Source organism: Saccostrea echinata, unplaced genomic scaffold (genome assembly GCF_033153115.1).
Source record: "Saccostrea echinata isolate AGI-Se365-2 ecotype Australia unplaced genomic scaffold, CSIRO_AGI_Sech_v1 ptg000032l, whole genome shotgun sequence".
In the NCBI taxonomy this organism is placed as follows: domain Eukaryota; kingdom Metazoa; phylum Mollusca; class Bivalvia; order Ostreida; family Ostreidae; genus Saccostrea; species Saccostrea echinata.
Genome location: NW_026889781.1, coordinates 6,330,652 through 6,352,447, shown reverse-complemented (window position 1 = coordinate 6,352,447; position 21,796 = coordinate 6,330,652). Strand labels below are relative to the sequence as shown.

Here is a 21,796-nt window from a genome sequence, read left to right as displayed (position 1 = left end):
GATTTCTAGATTGAAGAGGGGGCCTTTTCATGCGTCATCGTTACTTCCGGTCGCTATCGGAAGCGAATTTAAAAAAATCGATTTTTTTCTACTTCAATGCTTTTCTGTAATATTTGTAGGGCTAAGAAAGGCTCTTTTCAAAATACTAAATATATAATTTGTTTTCAAAATGATAAATCCAAACTCTAGACATTCGTCATTTTCACTTTGAAGCGGGAGTCCAAATGGCGTAATGGTTAGTGCGTTATATTTTCACGCTGACAACAAGGGTTAAATCTCCAGTGTCTGATTTTTTTTTTTTTTTTTTACCACTTTTTAAACTTGAATTTACGTTTTCATTTTCAAAATCGGACGGAAGACCTCTCATTGCTCACAATGAGTTTCTAGTTATTAAGGTCTTCCGTCTTCACGGAAAAATAATAGTGATTCTACTGTTTCTTCTTATTATTAAGGTCTTCTGTTTCCAACGGAAGACCTTCTACCACTATGATTATTTTTTTTCTTTCCGATTTTTTGCAGACGATTTCTCGAGAACGCCTCGATAGATTTTCACGAAACTTTCAGCAATGATTGCAAATTATCTGAACTTTATGCTTTTTTTATTTTGTCGTCGTCACTTCCGGTCGCGAGATATGGCCAATTCTCCTTTTTTAAAATGGCATTTTGTCCGCGAGTGTTCTCAAAAACGGTGGGAGATTGAGTCTTAAAACTTTCAGGGATGATAGATTGTGACTTGTAGATTTGAGAAACCAGTATAGTTTTTGTTGCCGTGACGTCCGTTGTCCACCGGAAGTAGTTTAAAAATATGCAAATTTTAATTTTTTTTTTCTTATTGAAATGTTTTTAATGGAGACAAAGAGACTTTTTCGAGTCATATTATTTCCACCGGAAGTAGTCGAAAAAATGCTCATTTTTCCTCGAAACTTTGAGGGATGATTCCTCCAAACTCAGTGAGGAGTTAAAAGTCATTTTGAGTACTTCCGGTCATACCGGAAATGAATAAAAAAGACTGGAAATTGTTTAAAATTCATAGATTTCACTCTTTTATGAGTTGCTGAACAATTTTGAAGAATTGATATCAATATTTTTTTTACATTTAAAGTTGTTTTACTTTCTTTTATCAATCAAAATTTCCCAATCAAGATTTTATCAGAAATCTAAATGAAGACTTACTCGTTGCTCGCAACGAGATCTCATCTAGTTATTATTTTTATTTTTCAGACAAATTTTGTGCACGCAATATCTCGAGAACTATTCAGTGTTTTTTCTTCAAACTTTCAGGGATAATGCGCTAAAAAAATGCCATTGTTACATTTGGAAGAATTTTGGAGAAATTTGCTTCCGGTTCCAAGTAATGGACACATTTCTGATTTTGAAATGAAATTTTATCCGCGCGAGATCTAAAGAACGGCTAAAGATATGAACTGGAGACTTGTTGGATACCATAGAACATGACTTTAAATGTGCGGGTTTGTCTTTTCGTACGTCGGGAAAACTTCCAGTCGCTACCGGAAGCGAATTTAAAAAGTCAATTTTTTCAACTTTTACGTTTTTCAATATTTTTCTTTGATTTTAATAGGGTAAATAGAGACTCTTATTGTAATGCTTAATATATAATTTGTTTTTAAAATTGTCTACCAGAATACATTTTAAAAATAGATTTTTTTGACAAATCTTGTGCACGCAATATCTCGAGAACTATTCAATGGTTTTCCATCAAACTTTCAGGGATAATGCGCTATAAAATGCCATTGTTACATTTGAAAAAATTTTGGTAAAATTCGTTTCCGGTTCCAAGTTATGGAATTTTCTGATTTTGAAATGAAATTTTATCCGCCCGAGATCTAAAGAATGGCTAAAGATATTAATTGGAGAATTATTGGAAACCATAGAACATGACTTCTAGATGTGAGGGTTTGCCTTTTCGTGCGTCGTGAGTACTTCCGGTCGCTACCGGAAGCGAATTAAAAAAGTCAATTTTTTCAACTTTTAAGTTTTTCAATATTTTTCTTTGATTTTAGTAGGGTTATATTCCTTTATAGATGCAAGTTACCGAACATAATAGGTATCAGATTCCTTGAGCGTCATAAGGCGAGACGTGTTTTGTTGCAAAACATTCAAGTCTTTTCATTAATGTGTTACTTATTGGAATAGTCCACTTTGTGGGTAAAAAGGAATATAAAATGTGTAAGAAAACTTAGCGCTGCCTTTATGTCACTTGCCCGTATACGGTATGTTATATGTACAGTGTGATAAATAAACATTCTTAGGCTCGAAAATCGGGGTATAGCAACATGGTTTTTTTTTTTAATTTCATTGAAGCTATCACGTACACTTATTCAATTGAAGACACATTTCAAAGAAAAGGTGCGAAGATTTACTCATAACGTTTGGCGCGAAATAATGTATCTTGACCCGCCTTTCACAAATGGTCTGATGCAGTAGTGTATAAGTACAGAAAAAGATTACATGGACATGTCTGTATTTGGAATTGCATAGAATAGAAAGTTGAATGCATAAAGAATAAAGGAAGTAAACACAATAGTTTATTTTTTTTTAGTTTTTATCAGTAACAGATTATTTTCTCTGCTATCAGTTATTGATAAAACTCAAGTAACAAATCCGATGTAAATCTACTAGCACTTGCACAAAATTTAACTGGCTAATTTTCATCCTATAATTCCGCACCATAAGAAAAAAAATAATAACCTGCCTGACACTCGTTACTTCAGGGAATGAGTGCAAGGTAAACATCGATAATAGCTGGTACATTGCACTAGTGTAGTGGTTTCAATATTAAAAAACAAGGTTCACTTAGGGCCTTTTTTGGCCCTGTGAATTTCAGAAAAACTGAAACTGCTTGGTTTTAGTTGGCAATGCATTAAATATCATTTAGACCTTTGATGACTGCGTATCTGTCAAAATGACGTAATTTTCTGGCTAGCCTATGCATTAAGACGTCATGAAATGCGTCATTTTCCTCGTATCCTGAAAATTTCTACAAAACAGCCATTTTTTAAAGCTATTTTTCGATATTTAATATAGGACGTAACCTCTGATCTTAAATATGCAACTATTAAATGATACAACTATTTCTGAGGATTATAAACCCTGTTTTATTTTTTAGATCAGAGGATGCGCTCATATGTTTTCTCTTCTTTTTTTTGAACTAAAACTTGCATCACTTTATTGTGTCTCTTTCGCTGTTTTGAAATGTTTTGTTAGATTCCATCGGAAATAAAACGTCAACTTCCGGTCTATTTCTCGGCAACAGTAAACGACTGAGGTCTAATACTTTCAGGACTGATAGTCAGTCATCAGTTTATTTGAATCGTGACAAAATCTTGTATCGCAGTTACTTCTAGTCCTGACAGGAAGTGATGCAAAAAAGGGAATGGTTAATGGTTAGCACGTTGGATTTTCAGGCTGACGACCAGGGTTAAATCTCCAGAGTGTCTGAATTTCTTTTATCACTTTTTCAGCTTGAGTTTTTTTTATTTTTTATTTTTTTTTTTTTTTTTTTTTTTTTTTTTCAGAATCGGACGGAAGACCTCTCATTGCTCGCAATGAATTTCTAGTTATTATTATTATTCTTTTTTCATAGTTAGGGCGATATCTCAGCTATGAGTGGACGGATTGAAAAGATTTTTTAAGGGATAATGCGTCATGACAATATCTCCAGATGTGTTTTTCATTTTTTTTTTTTCAAAATTCACTTCCTTTCGCGATTTTTGGGGAAATCTGTATTTTTTAAATGGTATTTTGTCCAGAAGTTTTCTCGAGAACGGCTAAAGATATGAAATTGAAACTCACTGAAGTGATAGAACATCAAATTTAGATATGCGGAACGACCTTCATTTTTCGTCGTCGGCACTTCCGGTCGCAAACGGAAGTGAATTTAAAAAGTCCAATTTTTCAACTTTTTTGTTCTTCAATAGTTTTCTTTTGGATTTATAGGGTTTATAGAGTGTCTTCTAAGAATTCTAGTTATGTTTTCAATATTTTGATGCGTGCATTTATTGCAAAGATATGACCGATCCAAACTTTGTCACACTGGTGGGGGTTAGAGTCCCGCTGGGGGGAGTAAATTTTTTTTTCTTTGTTCCCCCTTTTTTAGTTGCAAATGAGTTTTCTCCCTTTTAAAACATGTATGGTAGTGTTTGCCGATTTTTAAAACCTTTTTTGTCAGACATTCTGTGGAAAACTTTAAATAATCATGATCTATGTTGAAAGACTGTGGTACATGAACGCAAACGTAAAAAAACATTCTGTAATGTGTTTAATGGGATGATTTAGAATATCGTTCTAGAAAAAAGTCGGTCGGAAGACCACTTGTTGCCCTAGCAACAAGCAACACATCTAGTTATGTTCCCCAAACGAAGTTGGGGAACATATTGTTTTTACTCTGTTTCTTATTAAGGTCTTTCGTCTTCACGGAAGACCTTATAGTGATTCTATTGTTTCTTATTATGTTGCCCCGAACGAAGTCGTGCGACATATTTTGATTGTACGCATGAAAACTTTGTCCGGGGATGTTCTCGCAGAGGGCTGGGATAATCTTCCTGAAACTTTCCACAAAAGACGATCACTAGGTGTACTTGTGCAGTGAAGTCTTTCAGTTTCAAAATGGCTACCGTTGCCATGGAAACGTACGAAAAGTGAGGAATTTTGTCCGGGAGTGTTCTCACTGGTCCCTTGAACATTCATCATGAAACTTTAGAGAAATGGTGATCAGTAATTGTAGTTGCGCAATTCACATTTAAAAATTTCTAATTACCAATCGTTGCCATGGAAACGGAGGAAAAGTGAAAATTCTTTAACTTCATTTTTTTCAAGAACTGCTCAAGCATTCACTTTGAAACTTTAAAGGATAATTCCTTGCATTATGTCAAAGTTATTTCTATTTTTTAAAGAAACTGAAATTGATCGCAAACAGTTACCATAGAAACAAAACAGAAAAAAAGGTATTATGCGCACATATGTTCTCAGAGATGGCCTGGACGATCTTGATGAAAATTTACAGAAATTATAATTAGAAACTCTAGGTGTGAAGTCAACATTCAAAATTTTCTAAATTTCTACCGTTGTCATGGAAACGGACGAAAAGTGAAAATTCTTTAATTTCTTTTTTTTTCTCAGTAACTACGCAAGCAATCTTTTGGAAACCTTAAAGGTTTATTCCTTCAACTGTATCAAAGTGGCTTCTGCAAAAAAAATTGATTCGATTGCGGTAGGTCTATCGCTTCAGCCACCGGAACGATGTCGTACCTTAGTTTTGTCCTCGAGTATTCTCATAGATGGCTCTCAAAATCTTTATAAAACTTTACAGAAATAAAAATCACTAACCCTAGTTGTGCATACGATATTTTATTTTTTCAAAGTTTGTCGCTGAAGCCAGGTAAAGAACATATGATTTGAGAAAAGTCGCGGTCACGTGACCATGGTATGCTATCAGAAGTTTCTTTAAAAAAAAAAAAATCATTTTTTCACTTTTTCCTCCGACATTCTTGTTATTGAATATTTTTCTGTGAGGTTTTTAGAGCTTTAAGTCTATCTACAGACTTAATAAACATTTTTGCAGGTTCTTAGTACGAATGGCCAAAAACGTTGTATGTACATTTATTTCTGATTTTCTTTATCAAACTATATATTATTATTCACGTTATGTTTATTATCTATACCGAAGTTGTCAAGTTACAGTAACTGTGCTATGGTAATAAATAATTGTTATGAGTGCAGAATAAACCTGTTTGATGAGGGAAAAAAAACTATTTGTTTATTTCTAACCTGTTAAACACTGCAAATTATTCACTTTTATTTTCATTGATATTCATCAGAACTGTTGATTTAGTGTGAGAGCACCGAGTGAACACGGAATGTGTTGTATGTGCAAAATAAGCCTCCGAAGGAGTTGAAGGGGACGGAATACCTTCTTGATGCTTTTAGAAATAAAATTCGGTTGTATATGTAGTACACCGGCGTTACTTTTTCTATTTCTAAACGATTAATAAAAATATGTTTTTGATAAGTGTCGTACTTCTCTGAGTTTTTTTGTTGATTAATACTTTATTTTCACATGCAGTTTTCAAATAAAATTCTGTTACATAATAAAAGTAAAGATAAGAAAGTTATTTTACATTTTTATTTAACATTACCGCTACACACACACAGACGAGCGCGCGCCTCACCCAGAATAACAACATAAAATATTTCTCTTAACCTGAAATCGACCTCTGATCGACTTTAAATGTACTTAAGACCCAAATAAATTTTCTTGTCAGTTTGTTTGCCTTTGACCCATGCATGAGGAAATGATTAGTTAATTAGCGAATTTCTGTACAGATGAACAGAGAAATAAAATTTATCTTTTGTCTTGTTTATGGCTTTCACAATCGTTATGAAACTTTACAAATATTTTCATCCGTCAAAAATGCAACTTTATTGATAATTTAAATATAAGTTGAGATCAATGGAGAAATAAATATTTTGAAGCTAAAATGCTGAGATCCACCCACACGGCCTTTTAGGTTTTTCCAATTTGGAAGCAAACAGGTTTTGGAGTTTCTGAAGTATTATATACATGTATTCACTAAACTAACTATCTTTATTCCTTCAAAACATAAAACCGTTCACGGTAGCTCAGTCGGTAGAGCGCTCGCTCCGTGATCGGGAGGTCGTGAGTTCGAATCTCGGCCGCGACAGACCTAAGTCGATAAAAAATAGGTAGCAACTGTTCCTTCGCCATGCGCTCGGCACTTTGGAGTGAAAGTTGCGGGTCTTTCGGATGAGACCTTAAAAACCGAGGCCCCGTGTCACGGCAGGCGTTGGCACGGTAAAGATCCCTCACTGCTCAATGGCCCTGAGTGCCGAGTAAAGGTCAAAATTTGAAGCCCTTCACCGGTATATGGTGACGTCTCTATATGAGTGAAAAATTCTCGAATGGGACGTAAAACAATATACAATCAATCAATCAATCAAAACATAAAACAAGTAAAAATGAGGTATATCAGAAAAATCAATATTTTATTTTACACCAACCACGTCTCTCAAAAACATTTTTTTTTGGTTCAACTACAAACAAATCAATCGGCAATCCTCGGCTGACTCCGCTACGCTTTATAGTGTGCAAGGTACGAGCCACCCGAGGAGCTCCGTGTGACAAACAAATACGCAATCTCTACTTTCGCTTTGTAAAATTTGGGTTTCACCAAAGCAAGCAAACATAAAGTGTTTCCTTTTGAGTGTATGTTTATGTGTATGTGTTTTTTAAATGCATCTTTCTTTGAGCATCAATCAATCAGTTTTGGTATCAGTTCGGGGTGACATAAGCTATTGCTTGCAATAGCAGATTTTCTAGTTATTATTATAAAGGTCTTTCGTCTTCACGGAAGACCTTATAGTGATTCTACTGTTTCTTCTTATTATTATTAGGTCTTCCGTTTTCAACGGAAGACCTATAGTGATTCTACTGTTTCTTCTTTTTATTATTATTAAGGTCTTCCGTCTCCACGGAAGACCTTAGAGTGATTGTATTGTTTCTTATTATTATTCTCTTTTTTTAAGACAAAATTTTGTGCACGCGATTTCTCGAAAACTATTCAATGAATTTCCTTGAAATTTTCAGGGATGAAAGGTCTTTATATGAATATGTATATTCGGTTCCAGTGCCAAGTTATGGACAATTTTCTGATTTTAAAATGAAATTTTGTCCGCGAGTGTTCTCAAGAATGGCTTAAGATATTAACTGGAGACTTGTTAGAGATGATAGAACATGATTTCTAGATTGGAGAGGGCACATTTTCGTGCGTCGTCGGCACTTCCGGTAACTTCCGGAAGTGATCAAAAAATCGTTAAATTTCAACTTTCCTTTTTTAAATCAATACTTACATCACATTATTGCATCTCTTTTGTAGTTTTGAAATATGTTGGTCCTACCGGAAACAAAAACGTCAACTTCCGGTTATAAGAGAAAAACCACATAATTTGAGTATTGTTCTTTCCCATTAATATCTTTTGTAGATAAGGTATTTGAAATGAATTTTAAATATGTTATGCAGACTGCAAATGTCTAGAGTAACGTCAAATATCTTTGTAAAATTCACTTCCGGTCGCGTGCTTTTCTGTCTTCAAAATGAGAAGTTGTCTGAGCAAGATCTCGGAAACAGTAAGAGATTAAGACACCAAACTTATATGAGCAACAGACCTTAAGATGAAGCCAAAACCACTTATGTTTAGAGCGTCAGCCGTCACTTCCGGTCGTCACAGGAAATGATCAAAGAAATCGAAAATTTCAACTCTTCCTTCTTTAATTGAAACTTGCATCACTTTATTGCACCTTTCTCGGAGATTCGAAAGATGTTGGTCCCACCGGAAACATAAATGGCAACTTCCGATTATAAGAGAAAAACTAAATAATTTGAGTATTTTACTTTTCCATAAATATTCTTTATAGAAAAAGTATTTGAAATGAATTTTAAATATTATTCAGACTGCAAATGTCTAGAGTATCCTCAAACATCTTTAAGAAATCCACTTCCGGTCGCGTTTTTTTCTGTCCTCAAAATGAGAAATTGTCTGAGCGAGATCTCAAGAACAGTTAAGAGATTAAGACACCAGGTGAGAGATTAAGACACCAGACTTTTATGAGTAACAGACCTTGAGGAGTAGGCAAAATCATTTTGGTTTAACGCGTCAGTCGTAACTTCCGGTCGTCACAGGAAGTGATCAAAGAAATAAAAGATTTTAACTTTTCTTTTTTAAATTAAAGTTTGCATCACTTTATTGCATCTTTTTCACTGTTTTGAAATATGTTAGATTCAACCAGAATCGAAAACGTCAACTTCCGGTTTTAGGATATAAACTACGTTATTTCAATATTAACTTTCTCATAAATATTGCTTATCGATAATGTACTTGAAATGTTTGTTATAGATACTGCAAATGTCTAGAGAAAAGTCAGAGATTTTTCTAAAATTCACTTCCGGTCGCGTGACTACCTGTCCTCAAAATTAGAATTTGTTCTCACAATACTGCTCGGCAACAGTAAACGATTGAAGTCTTAAACTTTCAGGACTGATAGTCAGTCATCACTTTATTTAAATCGTGAGAAAATCTTGTATCGCCGTTTCTTCCGGTCGTGACAGGAAGTGATGCATAAAAGTGAATGGTTAATTGTTAGCACGTTGGATTTTCACGCTGACTACTAGGGTTAAATCTCCAGAGTCTCTGAAATTCTTTTATCACTTTCTCAGCTTGAATTTTTATTTTTATTTTCAAAATCGGACGGAAGACCTCTCATTGCTTGCAATGAGTTTCTAGTTATTATTATTTTTCTTCTTCCTGGGTATTTTTTTGTACGCGAGTGATCTCGTAAACTACCCATCAAATTGAGTTGAAACCTTTTTAGGGTTAGTAGGTATGTTGTGTAGATGTGCGGGACATGGTCATTTTGCGCGCACATTCATGCACGTGCGGGCGCATGCAATGAGTGAAATGACTGATATACTTAATATAACTGTAACTTTTATATTTTTTGATGAAATGCTTTGAAACTCATAACATAAGGATATATTAGTAATGTAGACAAGATGACAGGGTCACAATAGCATGAACTCACGCGCATGTACGTGTGCTTTGCTCTGATTGGCTGAAACAAGAGACTCAATATCTTTCTTGTTTTTTGACAAATTACTTTGAAATTTAAAACATAGTCATACATTAGGAAGTTCTACAATATAATATATAAGAATTACCGTGAAAACACGCACATGCACGTGTGCTGCAGTCTGCTTGGTTTAAACTTTAAATGGCTATAACTTTCTTGGTTCTCAACAAAACAGGATGAAATTTAGAATATAAATAGGTATAATGGATTCCTACATTATGTTACCATCAAAAATGAACGCAAGAACAGGCATGCACGTGCCGCAATTCGTTAAATGAGGAATATACTTGATATAGCCGTAACTTTAAAACTTTTAGATGAAATGCTTTGAAACTCAAAAAATAGAAATACATATAAAGTGTAGACAAGTTGATATGGTCATCGTGCATATGCAAGCACGTGCGATGCTGAAATGACAAATATATTTGATATAGCCGTCAGTTTTATACTTTTTTATGAAATGCTTTGATACTCAGAATATAGAAATATATTAATCGAGTACATAAGATGATGTGGTCAACATGCACATGCATGCACGTGCACGCGCATGCAATGCTTAAACGACCAATATACTTGATATAGCCGTAACTTTTATATTTTTTGATTAAATGTTTTGATACTCGGAATTAAGATGCATTTATAGCATAGACGAGATGACATGGTCATCCTGCACATGCATGCACGTACGCGCGCGTGCAATGCGTAAAACGATCAATATACTTGATTGCCTTTTTAGCTAACCTGAGCTGAAAGCTCAAGTGAGCTTTCCTGATCACCCGATGTCCGTCGTCCGTCCGTCCGTCCGTCTATCTGTCCGTCCGTCCGTCCATCTGTAAACTTTTCATATTTTCAGTTTCTTCTCAAGAACCAATGGGCCAATTTTAATCAAACTTGGTACAAAGTATTCTTTGGTAAAGAGTTTAAATTGTTAAAATAAACGGCCAAGTCCCCTTACAATGGGAGATAATCAAGAAAAGACAAAAATAGGGTTGGGTCATTAAAAAATCTTCTTCTCAAGAACCACTGGGCCAAAAAAGCTGAAACTTATGTGGAAGCATCCTGGGATAGTGCAAATTTTAAATTATTAAAATCATGACCCCCGTTGGTAGGGCGGGGACACAATGGGGAATCCAAGTTTTACATTGAAATAAATAGGACAAATTTTTAAAAATCTTCTTCTCAAGAACCACTAGGCCAGAAAAACTGAAACTTATGTGGAAGCATTCTGGCGTAGTGGAGATTCTTAATTGTTAAAATCATGACCCCCGGGGGTAGGTCGGGGCCACAATAGGGAATCCAAATTTTACATTGAAATATATATTGATTGATTGATTGTATGTTGTTTTACGTCCCCATCGAGAATCTTTCACTCATATAGAGACGTCACCATTTACCGGTGAAGAGCTTCAAATTTTGACCTTTACTCGGCACTCAGGGCCATTGAGCAGTGAGGGATCTTTACCGTGCCAACGCCTGCCGTGACACGGGGCCTCGGTTTTTAAGGTCTCATCCGAAGGACCCGGAACTTTCACTTCAAAGTGCCGAGCGCATGGCGAAGGAACAGTTGCTACCCATTTTTTATCGACTTAGGTCAGTCGCGGCCGAGATACGAACTCACGACCTCCCGATCACGGAGCGAGCGCTCTACCGACTGAGCTACCGTGAACGGTCATTGAAATATATAAGAAAAATCTTTTAAAATCTTCTTCTCAAGAACCACTGGGGAAGAAAAGCTGAAACTTATATGGAAGCATCCTGGGGTAGTGTAGATTCTAAATTGTTCAAATCATGACCCGCAGGGGTAGGGTGGGGCCACAATAGGGAATCCAAATTTTACATTGAAATAAATAGGAAAAAAACTTTAAAAATCTTCTTCTCAAGAACAACTGGACCAGAAAAAACTGAAACTTATGTGGAAGCATCTTGCGGTAGTGTAGATTCTATATTGTTCAAATCATGACCCCCAGGGGAAGGGCGGGACCACAATAGGGCATCCAAGTTTTATATTGAAATATCTAAGAAAAATCCTTAGAAATCTTCTCAAGAACAACTGGCCCAGAAAAACTGAAACTTATGTGGAAGCATCCTGGGGTAGTGTAGATTCTAAATTGTAAAAATCATGACCCCCGGGGGTAGGGCTGGGCCACAATAGGAAATCCAAGTTTTACTTTGAAATATGTAAGTAAAATCTTTAAAAACCTTCTTCTCAAGAACCACTGGGCCAGAAAAACTGAAACTTATGTGGAAGCATCCTGGGATAGTGTAGATTTTAAATTATTAAAATCATGAACCCCGGGGGTAGGGCAGGGCCATAATAAGTATTACAAGAGGGAAATCTGGTAAAGAACAGGATGGCCAAAGTTACTCAGGTGAGCAATCTGGCCCATGGGCCTCTTGTTTAATGAAGCTTACAGGAAATAAGACACCAAAAGGGAGTTGGGGGGCGTTTGGGGAACATCTGTAACGGTCCCCGTTACAGTTATAACTAGTTAAATATATATTGAATTAAAGTATAATGGTATATTTAAAGGTCCAAAACAAAATACACTTGGTGATTTCTGGACAATGCTTTGGCAAGAGAATATATCCACTATTGTAATGTTGACTAACCTACGAGAAGGGGAAAAGGTAAGATGTTTATTTCCTTATTTTATATTTAAAAAATCATTCATGAATCTATGCAGCAATGTTGCTTTAATCCTCTTAGTAATGAAAGCATCTATTGCTTTAAATGTACTGATTTAAAGGCATAATTTAAAATAAGTGCTTCCCAATGCATTGTATTCATCAACAGTTGTAAAATTTTGATTTCACGCAATAACCAACAACTCATAACAAAAATCCTTAAATGAAACAAGAATAATCATCCATCTTAGATTAATCCATATGTTTATCTTACATGAAGAGTGTTTTTTTTTTTAAAGTTCCTGAAATATTATAAGATAGATTAAATAAACTATCCTGAAAGATACTAAAACTTACTCAGTTTCTCCAAATATGTTGTTAAATTCATATTTACATTTTTTTTCAAACTCATAATCTCTTACCGTTGACGTCTAAACCGCTCAATTATGACTTCACAGCCTATGACACTGTGTTACGAAAAGAAAAGGCAAAGGGAAAAATCACCGAAAATGTAATAAACAAAATTCAATGTTTTGCAGTTGAATATGGAATTTATTTCACTCATGAGACAGGATTTTTTGACATTTTTCATTCGCTGCACAATGGTGAAAACAAATATATAAAGAATCCCGTCCCGCTAGTGAAATATTTCATTAATTTTATTCAACTACAAGACCTAGAGTATCCTTTATATATATTTTAGATTAAGTGTACACAGTACTGGCCTGATAAGGGCAAGCACATTAATTATGGGCCTGTCTCCGTCAAATGGATGGAAGAACGAGAATACGCTTTCTTTGTTAATCGTAAATTAAAAGTCATTAATAAAGAGGTATGTAACACATATGGCCTTCTTTCTGATCCTCCTTTGATCCTTTCATTTCAGGTTGTTTTTTTCTAAAACGCTATGTGTATTTCCGTGATTAACAGAGTTTTAGTAATGTTAGAATACCCAGTTACTAAGCCTTTGCATATTTCAAAGATTTCTTTCTTGTCTTTATATAATTATAAGAAAAATATTTTTGGGCAACTTGAGAAAACTATATAATGAATTTCATGCTTTAACAGATGAAAAAGTCACGTGTTCTGACACATTATCACTACACAGCTTGGCCAGATCACGGAACTCCAGATCCACTTTGTTTAATCATATTTCATAATCACGTGATCCGAACCAAATCCAATCAGAACAATGCACCGACTGTTGTTCATTGCAGGTATTTCGTAAAAGTTATGCATGCTTATTTTTAATTCATTTCCCCTTAAAGCTTGAAACCTAGTGTTTGCCATAAATGTCCATTAGGGAAAGTATTTATTAAAACATTCACCTCTCACTTCATGAGAAAAAAAATGAAATAGCAAATTTTCTTTTATACAAAATAGTTTTTATTACACCTTAAGATAATTTTATTCAAAATATTATATTTTTCTTCCAAATGCATATAGTGATGGCCATATGTTTTAGTAATGGCCATATGTTTGATGACTTTTTTCATTATACAATACTGGTAATGACTAAGCAACTTCAGAATCTATACATTCTGGCCACATAAAATCAAATTGCATGTTTACTTAAAATCAGCACGACTTGTTATATATTTCTTTTGAGTAGCGCGGGGGTTGGTAGAACAGGCACATATATGGCGTTGGACATACTTCACCAGATAGGGAACGAGACAGGGAAAGTCAATGTTGCTGATTGTGTCAGAAAAATGAGAGAAAACAGAATGACCATGGTCCAGACCTACGTAAATATTCCTATCTGTTTTATCTAAAAAATAAAATGAACATCTTCATGAACTCTGTAGAGGGGGATTTTTACTGGAGTATACAAGAGTCGATTATTCTAGATTGAAAAAGTAGAGAATGTATTTTCTGATTTCATCGCAAGGTTTCATAGGGTTACTGAATTTATCAAATAATAATAATAATAATAATAAGAGCATAAACTATTGCATTTTTTGGCATGTACATGTACATGCAGAATTATTTTCAGACATTTGTCTAATTTAAGCTGAATAAGTTTTTACCTACTTGTTGATTCTGGCCAACAACATGCTAAACTATATGCTCAATTGCACCTGTTTATGTATTTTCTATTACTTGTTTCTTCTGATTTCATGCGTCAGGAACAATACATCACAATATTCCTGACTTTACAAGAAGACTTCAAAGCGCCAATGAAGGTAGACACCATAGACGATATTAAGGAAAAGATTGAAAACTCTGGAAAAGATACGCCTCTCAATCAAAGTGTTCTTCATAAAGAATTTCAGGTACGGAATTAAAGACACCACAGAGTCGGCCATATATATTTCATATTGTATTTTACAGACTATAGCCAGTAAAGGCCAAATAACAACTAAGTTATATGACAAACGAGATATTTTTAGTTATTCCATCATCAACTTTCCTTATCTATGTAGTAATAGTCACATGAATGGTGTTAATGTCTTCCAACTTATTCGATGAACAAGAGCATGCTCTGAGTACGATTAATTTTCTAACTAAGGCACTCAATTGCCACAAAGTTAAAGAATTTCAACAACATTTAAAGTCAGTATTTCATAAATTCAATCACCTTTTCAGCAAATTTAATCTATCATTGGGTTGCGTTTTGATTGACATATTACATACATGTGTACCAATTGTTAGGCCTTCGTTTGTATACTAAATTTGACTACAGAATATTTCGTCTACCTGATCAATACATATGACTCACGGCGGGTGTGACCGGTCGACAAGAGATGCTAACTCCTTCTTTGCCACCTGATCCCACTTCTGGAATTTTTGGCGTCCGTGTTTTATGACCTGTTCACAGATTTCTAGTCTGTGGGTTTCATTGAGATCAAACACTGTTCTTTATCTTCACCTTTTTCCATTAAGGTGATACAGTATTTTTTTTAACATTTTGTGAAAGAAGTAAGACGATGCATTAGAATAAACGTGTATATAGTTGATTTATATGATCATTTCCTCTATGTAAAATATCAAGAACTTGTTCCATAACATAAAATAATCTCCTATAGCATATAAAAAAAAAATCTTTATATTAAATGTCAAAAAAAATTTGTTCTGTACTCAATAAACTTTATTATTTATTTATTTATTTATTTATTGCAGCTTCTACTTAAAATAAGGCCAATTTATACTGAGGCAGACTACAAGTTTTCTAAACAGAGTTGTGGAAATAAAAATAATAATGGAATTCTTCCACGTAAGTTTTCATGACACTTGATCCCATCTCACGGATCCATGTTTTTTCTGTTCTCATTTTGTGTGTGTGTGTGTGTGTGTGTGTGTGTTTGTTAATTGAATTTAGAGTTTGATTACACTTCCGCATCTTCATTTTTTTTCAATCATAATAATTGAAAAGGAATCATAATAGTGGCAAAAATATGTTCTGGATTATAAAGTATTCACAAGGACCATAAACAAAAAAAAAAGATAGAAAAAAAACCAAGGTCTCTGCTGCCTCTGGAATCGGTCCTTAAATAGTCGTAAGAGTTATCGAAATAATGATTTTGTCCTCTTTTTTTTCCCTTCATTACACATATTTTTTTTTCAGTTGACAAATACAATGTTCACTTATCATCATACGTCCCAAAGAGAGGCAGCTACATTAATGCAATTTCAGTGCCAGTAAGTTGATGTTAATTTCATACTTTATTTGATTAAACAAACTTTATGAATTTATATTTGTTTACAATTGTATATACATGTATTTTCAAGGACTGAATTATCTTATCTCTGTCTACATCGAACCTTTCAATACATGATAAAAATAAATATCACATTTCAATCCATTTAGATGTTATTTACTATCTTACTTTCAAGGAAAATTGTTTGTAATGCATGGTCATTACACAACAAGGTCTCAAATTGAGCTAAGATATAAAATTTCAACTTTTGTTTAATTTACCAAACAAATTGTATTTTTTTTCCAAATGTATTTCAATATATATATATATATATATATATATATATATATATATATATATATATATATATATATATATATATATATATATATATATATATATATATATTCAAATAAAGTTTTGGATATATATATACATTGTATTTTATTTGCATAATATAATGGTCTTAAAAAAACTTTCAGTCCTTTACCAAACTGAGAGGATTTATAGTTACGCCATATCCTGCGGCAGAGGACGCTGTTGACTTCCTACGTCTGCTTAAGGATCATGAATGTGACACAGTCATATGTATGGACCCGTTGGCAGAAATCCAGTCAGTATGTATCAGATAAGGGAGAATGCACCAATTAAAAAAACACACAAATGTCTAAAGTAATACCGTATTGAGGTTAAATCAATATTTGGAATTGTTTTCTTTTTTGTTAGAATTTCCTATAATGTTTCTATGCTGAGAAAAACAGTCTTCAATGTAAACCAATAATAATAGTAATTAAAATAATAAGATGCATATATTTTGTACATTTTTTAGTCCAATGAATGGTTACCCTCTAGTTCGTCATCCAAATGTGTTCCTCCATTCATGGTTCACTGTCAATCATATTCTCAAGCAGATGTCACTAGCAGCACCATCCAGATTGTTCTTGATAAAGTGAGTTGGTTAAATTCTTTTCTTTTTTTTGGTCGCCCAAATTGTGCAGTGTTAAGAGCGTTTAGAGGAGCGGAGTAAACAGATGATCCTTACAATGGGGTTTCGAATCTTAATGTGAGACGTTGCTTCAGGTCTCTGTCTTGTGTTACAATGGGTGCTGGCTCGAAAAAGAGTTCTCACTGTTCAATCCCTAACAAAAACAATACTTTTGTAAACTATATTTGCTATAGTAAACTGTATTTTTCTATAGTATCAAGTTTCTATTATAGCTAAAGAGAGTTTTTTTTTGTTTGTTTGTTTTTATGCAACTAACGTATTAGGTAATAAAATATTCAGATGCCTCGTCAGGCAAAATATCAGAATAAATTCCTCTCGGTAGTTGGATAGCTCATTGAGTTTAATTTCCCTCAGCTGTTAGCTACGGGCAATGGAACACAATTTGCTGTTCCCAGCGCCTTGAAAAATATATTTCTAAAACATATTTCTATTAAGTGCATGAGTAGGCATTATGCATGTATAACTGTATGAAATTATAGCCTTGTTAAAGAATAACCATGAGAGCTGAGCGCAGGTCTGGTTTTGTATAATTCCATCATTTGCAGCAATTCAAAGGAAATTCTCGAAGAGATGTACACCATACACAATCAAAGAATTTTTTTTTAATGTGGCTTTTGCACTTTCAAATAGTATATAAAATTGCTGCGTAATAATACAATTTACCATGTTTTGCCAAAAATAGCTAAAGCTAAAATTTTCCGTTTGTCGTATTTCTTTATTATTTTTTACGGCAAAAGCTGTAATTTATATCTATTAGAGAGAGAGAAATAGGGACCAAAGAGAAGGAAAGCTTTCAGAAAGAAATGCATGTATTAAATTAACTGACCTAGGAATATTTTTTCAAATAAAAAGGCGCCAACTCTCTTGCACAAAAAATGTTCTCTTGTAACTGATATAATTTCTATATACATCTTTATTTATATCAGAAAATGTACTGTCATTTCGGATACATAGACCTATAAGTGTACGATTGTTACCCATAAAGACAAAGATATAGTCTATTGTTTATGTTAGTGGAGGGATACATAAAAGTAGGTTGGTCCAATTTTGAAGATCAATCAAGATACGACTTGCATTTTTAGATACGTGTAATATATTTTCAAAGTCACCATACATATGGGCGCTCTATTTCGTACTTTTTCGAACTAGCACATTCGAATGAATATAGTCATGAACGAGTATGGCATTCCAAAATCTTGACTTGCATGAAGCTCACCAGGAGTTAAATTGTATTGAGGGGCTGTTGGGTAATTTTACGTTACAGATTTGACTTGAAATTCCTTCCCTGCCTTCACATTCAAATTATTTTTTTTAAATATAACGCACACATAATTAAGACAAATTGCATTTTCGTATCATTGTATAAATAGAAAGAAGATGAAGCACACATTGTGAGGATTGTCGAACCTACGGGGAAAATGAAATCATCTGGAGATTCACTAGACACATCACAGCTTCGGAATCTTGTGTCAGCTGCTCTAAACACCAATACTGAAAACCCCATTGTTGTGATGAGCAGGTACTTGATTATAATGATTGGTTAATAGGAATAAGGCCTGATGTCTCTTTGTTATATTTTTATTTTATTTTATTTCAGTACAATTTGCATTTGTTTTACTTATTTATTTATGTATTTATGTACGTATTTCTTTCTTACTTCTTTCTTTCTGTTTTTTTTATTTATTTAATTGCTATTTATAGGCATTGGTACAGACGTGATGCTTTTACACAGTGATCAAAATACTCACCCACCTCATTTTCTTTTTATTTTCAACCATCAAGCCTCATTGTAGTGAAGGAGAATATTTTCAGTCTGCAGTTGTTAGGTTACATCCATCATAGCATTTTCTCTAAATGTACGAAAAACATTTTTTCTAAGAGAAATGTGACATAAAATCCTTCTCCAACCTAAAGGTGTGCATGTAGAATTACGTATATATATTAATTATTCATTATTGTGACTGGTCGGGAGTTGTCTTTTAGCAGTGATTTACATTCCATTCCAGAAATGCATGTATTCATAATGAAAAAGAAAAAAAATGAAAAAAAAAAAATCGTAGCTGCTTTTAAAAATCTACCATTTTCTTTTTTAATCATCAATTACATGAAACCGATTTTCTATCTTCTTTACTTATCGCCTACATTAAAACAGAATAACAGTTCTCAATGTTTACTTTTCAAACAGAGACGGCGCTTCCCTATGTGGTGTCTTTTGTGCAATACACAATATCGTAGAACAAATAACCATAGATGAATGTGCTGATATTTTCACTTCTGTGAGACAAATTCTCATTAGAAGACCAGAGTTCTGCAATAAAATAGTAAGTATTTCTCTGTCCGACTTCATTATTTATTATTATAATTAGCTACATGTATTTAAAAAAAAATGTTCCCCGAATTTAAAAAAAAAAATTATTTTGAGTGTTTCAATTAAAAAACAACCATTTTGCAGTTGCACAAAATGAATATCAAAAAAGAAAAGAAAATAAATAAATAAATAATATGAAATAATAAAAAAAAATTATAATAAAAAATCGAAAAAAAGGCATGATTTATAATATACCTTCACAATGTAATGCTCATCTACCCTTCAATTAAGAATGACGAAAGCATTGAAATTATAACCATATATAAGTATACTCATTAATGTCTGTTCTGTGATGATATACATGAAATGAATTGTTACACTACACTTTCGATCAGGGGGTCGTAACATAAAGCTTGCTAAGTTTTTGACTTAAGTAGGGTCATAAGTATGTTTTAGGTTCAATCTTAAGACCTGCCTAAGTACTACTTAAGTATGTCTTAAACCGTAACGTAAAAAGGACTTAGCTAGGTCTTAGCTAAGTCAAACTTATGTTCAAAAATATTTTTTTATGAATCATCCTAGTTATTCAATTTATATATATATATATATATATATATATATATATATATATATATATATATATATATATATATATATATATATATATATATATATATATATATATATTTGTAAAAATAATTTAGTAAAATTTTTAATCACACATTTGTTAAAGTTGACGTCCTTGCCTATCGGTTTTAGCTCGGTTAGATTAGATTTCGTATTTAAAGTATAATTCTGTTTAAATTATTCTTAATATTTGAAAACAAATATTACACGGTCACAAAGTGGCACTAGTGGTTCATAGTAAATGCGTGAATATTGTTTATCGATCACTCGAGACTGCGATGTTTTCAGTTTACCGTTTGTTGTTATTCATTTGTTTTGACAAATGTTCACTTGCTTTCAAATTATCATTCTCGCAGACATGGCACGATAACCGAACGTCTATGTACTTGAAATTGAAACTAAAATAAAAAAAAGTACAAAATAATAGGGACATTTTGAAATTTTTCCTCCCAATATCACAAGCAGAGACTGGCTGCAGACGTTTTATGATACACTTATTTACAATTTAATGAAGGATGGAAAAGAATTGTTTTCAGAAAACAATTTTTCGTATATCTCCAAGTTATCAACAACTCTCTCCCTCTCGAACAGTAGTGAACCCTGTCTGAATCCTCGCTTGTTGCGTTATACATTCAATCAATTTATTTTACAGACAATCTTTGTTAGTTTTCTATTCATCATCCTTTAATTTATCGACAATTTTGAAAATCTATTTGATCTCATTTTTTCACAGTGAACAAACAAATCCATGATTACTGTGTACAATTTACTTATAATGATTAGTGATATTGAATGATATTGGAATCGGTGATGAATAACCCCCCCCCCCTCCCCCCGACGAAAAAATAAAATTCTTATTCCAATATATTAGGTACAGAAAATTATTCTTTAATGCATTATATAAATAGAGGAATGTTTTAACATAGAAAGTCAACCTCAAATAGTTCTAAATATATGTTGAAGAAAGTTAAGACATACTTAAGTCACCTCTACCGGCCGCCTAAGTTTTGCTAAGATTGTCAAATCTTAGTACGTTTCTAGTTACAGTCTTAAGTTTAAGACTGTACTTAAGTCCTACTTAAGCATGGTCTTAGACTTAAGTACCCTTTATGTTACGACCCCCTGCTGACTAAAATGTGTGTTTTCATGTTAATTTACAGGAGGAATACAAGCTAATCTACAAAGCTGTCAATGACCATCTACAGAGTTCATTAGAAAATATCTACTTCAATCAATAAGGAATCGTTTGTTTACAGGCGTGTTTATTTTTACTTGGATCAATAAGGAAAAGTTTGTTTGTAGTCGAGTTTATTTTTACTTCAATCAAAAAGGAATCGTTTGTTTGTAGGCGTGTTTATTTTTGTGTTGTTTTTGTCGAATAGTTAACAGGACACTCAACCACAAACAACTGTTAATTTTTTTTTTCATTTAATTGATATATATATATATATATATATATATATATATATATATATATATATATATATATATATATATATATATATATATATATATATATATATATATATATATATATATATATATATATATATATATATATATATATATATATATATTTCATCTAAGTGTTTAAATCGTTATGCGATTACCACCTCATCAAAAGGCTAAAGTAAGCTTTTCTGGTGAAGGTTTGATCGTCTTTTGTTTTGTCACACCGATATATAAATATGTCATCTTTCTTATTCTAAACTCCCTCTTTTAAGCTCATATTACTATATTGGTTACTATTATCGTTTATAAAATAGTTGCGAGAATTGAAAAGTGCTTAAATCGAAAAAAGAAAAACATGTCTTCTTCAAATGTGTGTAATATTAAATGCTGAAATGATGAAACCGTTAACAGATCTTCTAAAGAAATACAAAAGAAATTAAAGGACATATTCAAATTTATTACTTTTTTTAACT

General features: G+C 33.0%; 1 protein-coding gene across 1 annotated transcript in view; it reads left to right on the top strand.

Moving 5' to 3' along the window:
- The window catches only part of LOC133197899 (receptor-type tyrosine-protein phosphatase T-like), a 36,132-nt gene extending 14,983 nt beyond the window's left edge, over window positions 1-21,149 (top strand). Inside the window, exons 5-16 of the mRNA XM_061334079.1 lie at window positions 12,195-12,292; window positions 12,993-13,121; window positions 13,358-13,506; window positions 13,902-14,037; window positions 14,419-14,565; window positions 15,413-15,506; window positions 15,858-15,931; window positions 16,413-16,547; window positions 16,760-16,879; window positions 18,307-18,455; window positions 19,122-19,257; window positions 21,032-21,149. Of these exons, the coding sequence (XP_061190063.1) occupies window positions 12,195-12,292; window positions 12,993-13,121; window positions 13,358-13,506; window positions 13,902-14,037; window positions 14,419-14,565; window positions 15,413-15,506; window positions 15,858-15,931; window positions 16,413-16,547; window positions 16,760-16,879; window positions 18,307-18,455; window positions 19,122-19,257; window positions 21,032-21,109 (1,445 nt within the window). The 3' untranslated portion in view covers window positions 21,110-21,149. The remainder of the gene's footprint in view (window positions 1-12,194; window positions 12,293-12,992; window positions 13,122-13,357; window positions 13,507-13,901; window positions 14,038-14,418; window positions 14,566-15,412; window positions 15,507-15,857; window positions 15,932-16,412; window positions 16,548-16,759; window positions 16,880-18,306; window positions 18,456-19,121; window positions 19,258-21,031) is intronic.
- The last annotated feature ends 647 nt before the right edge of the window (window positions 21,150-21,796 follow it).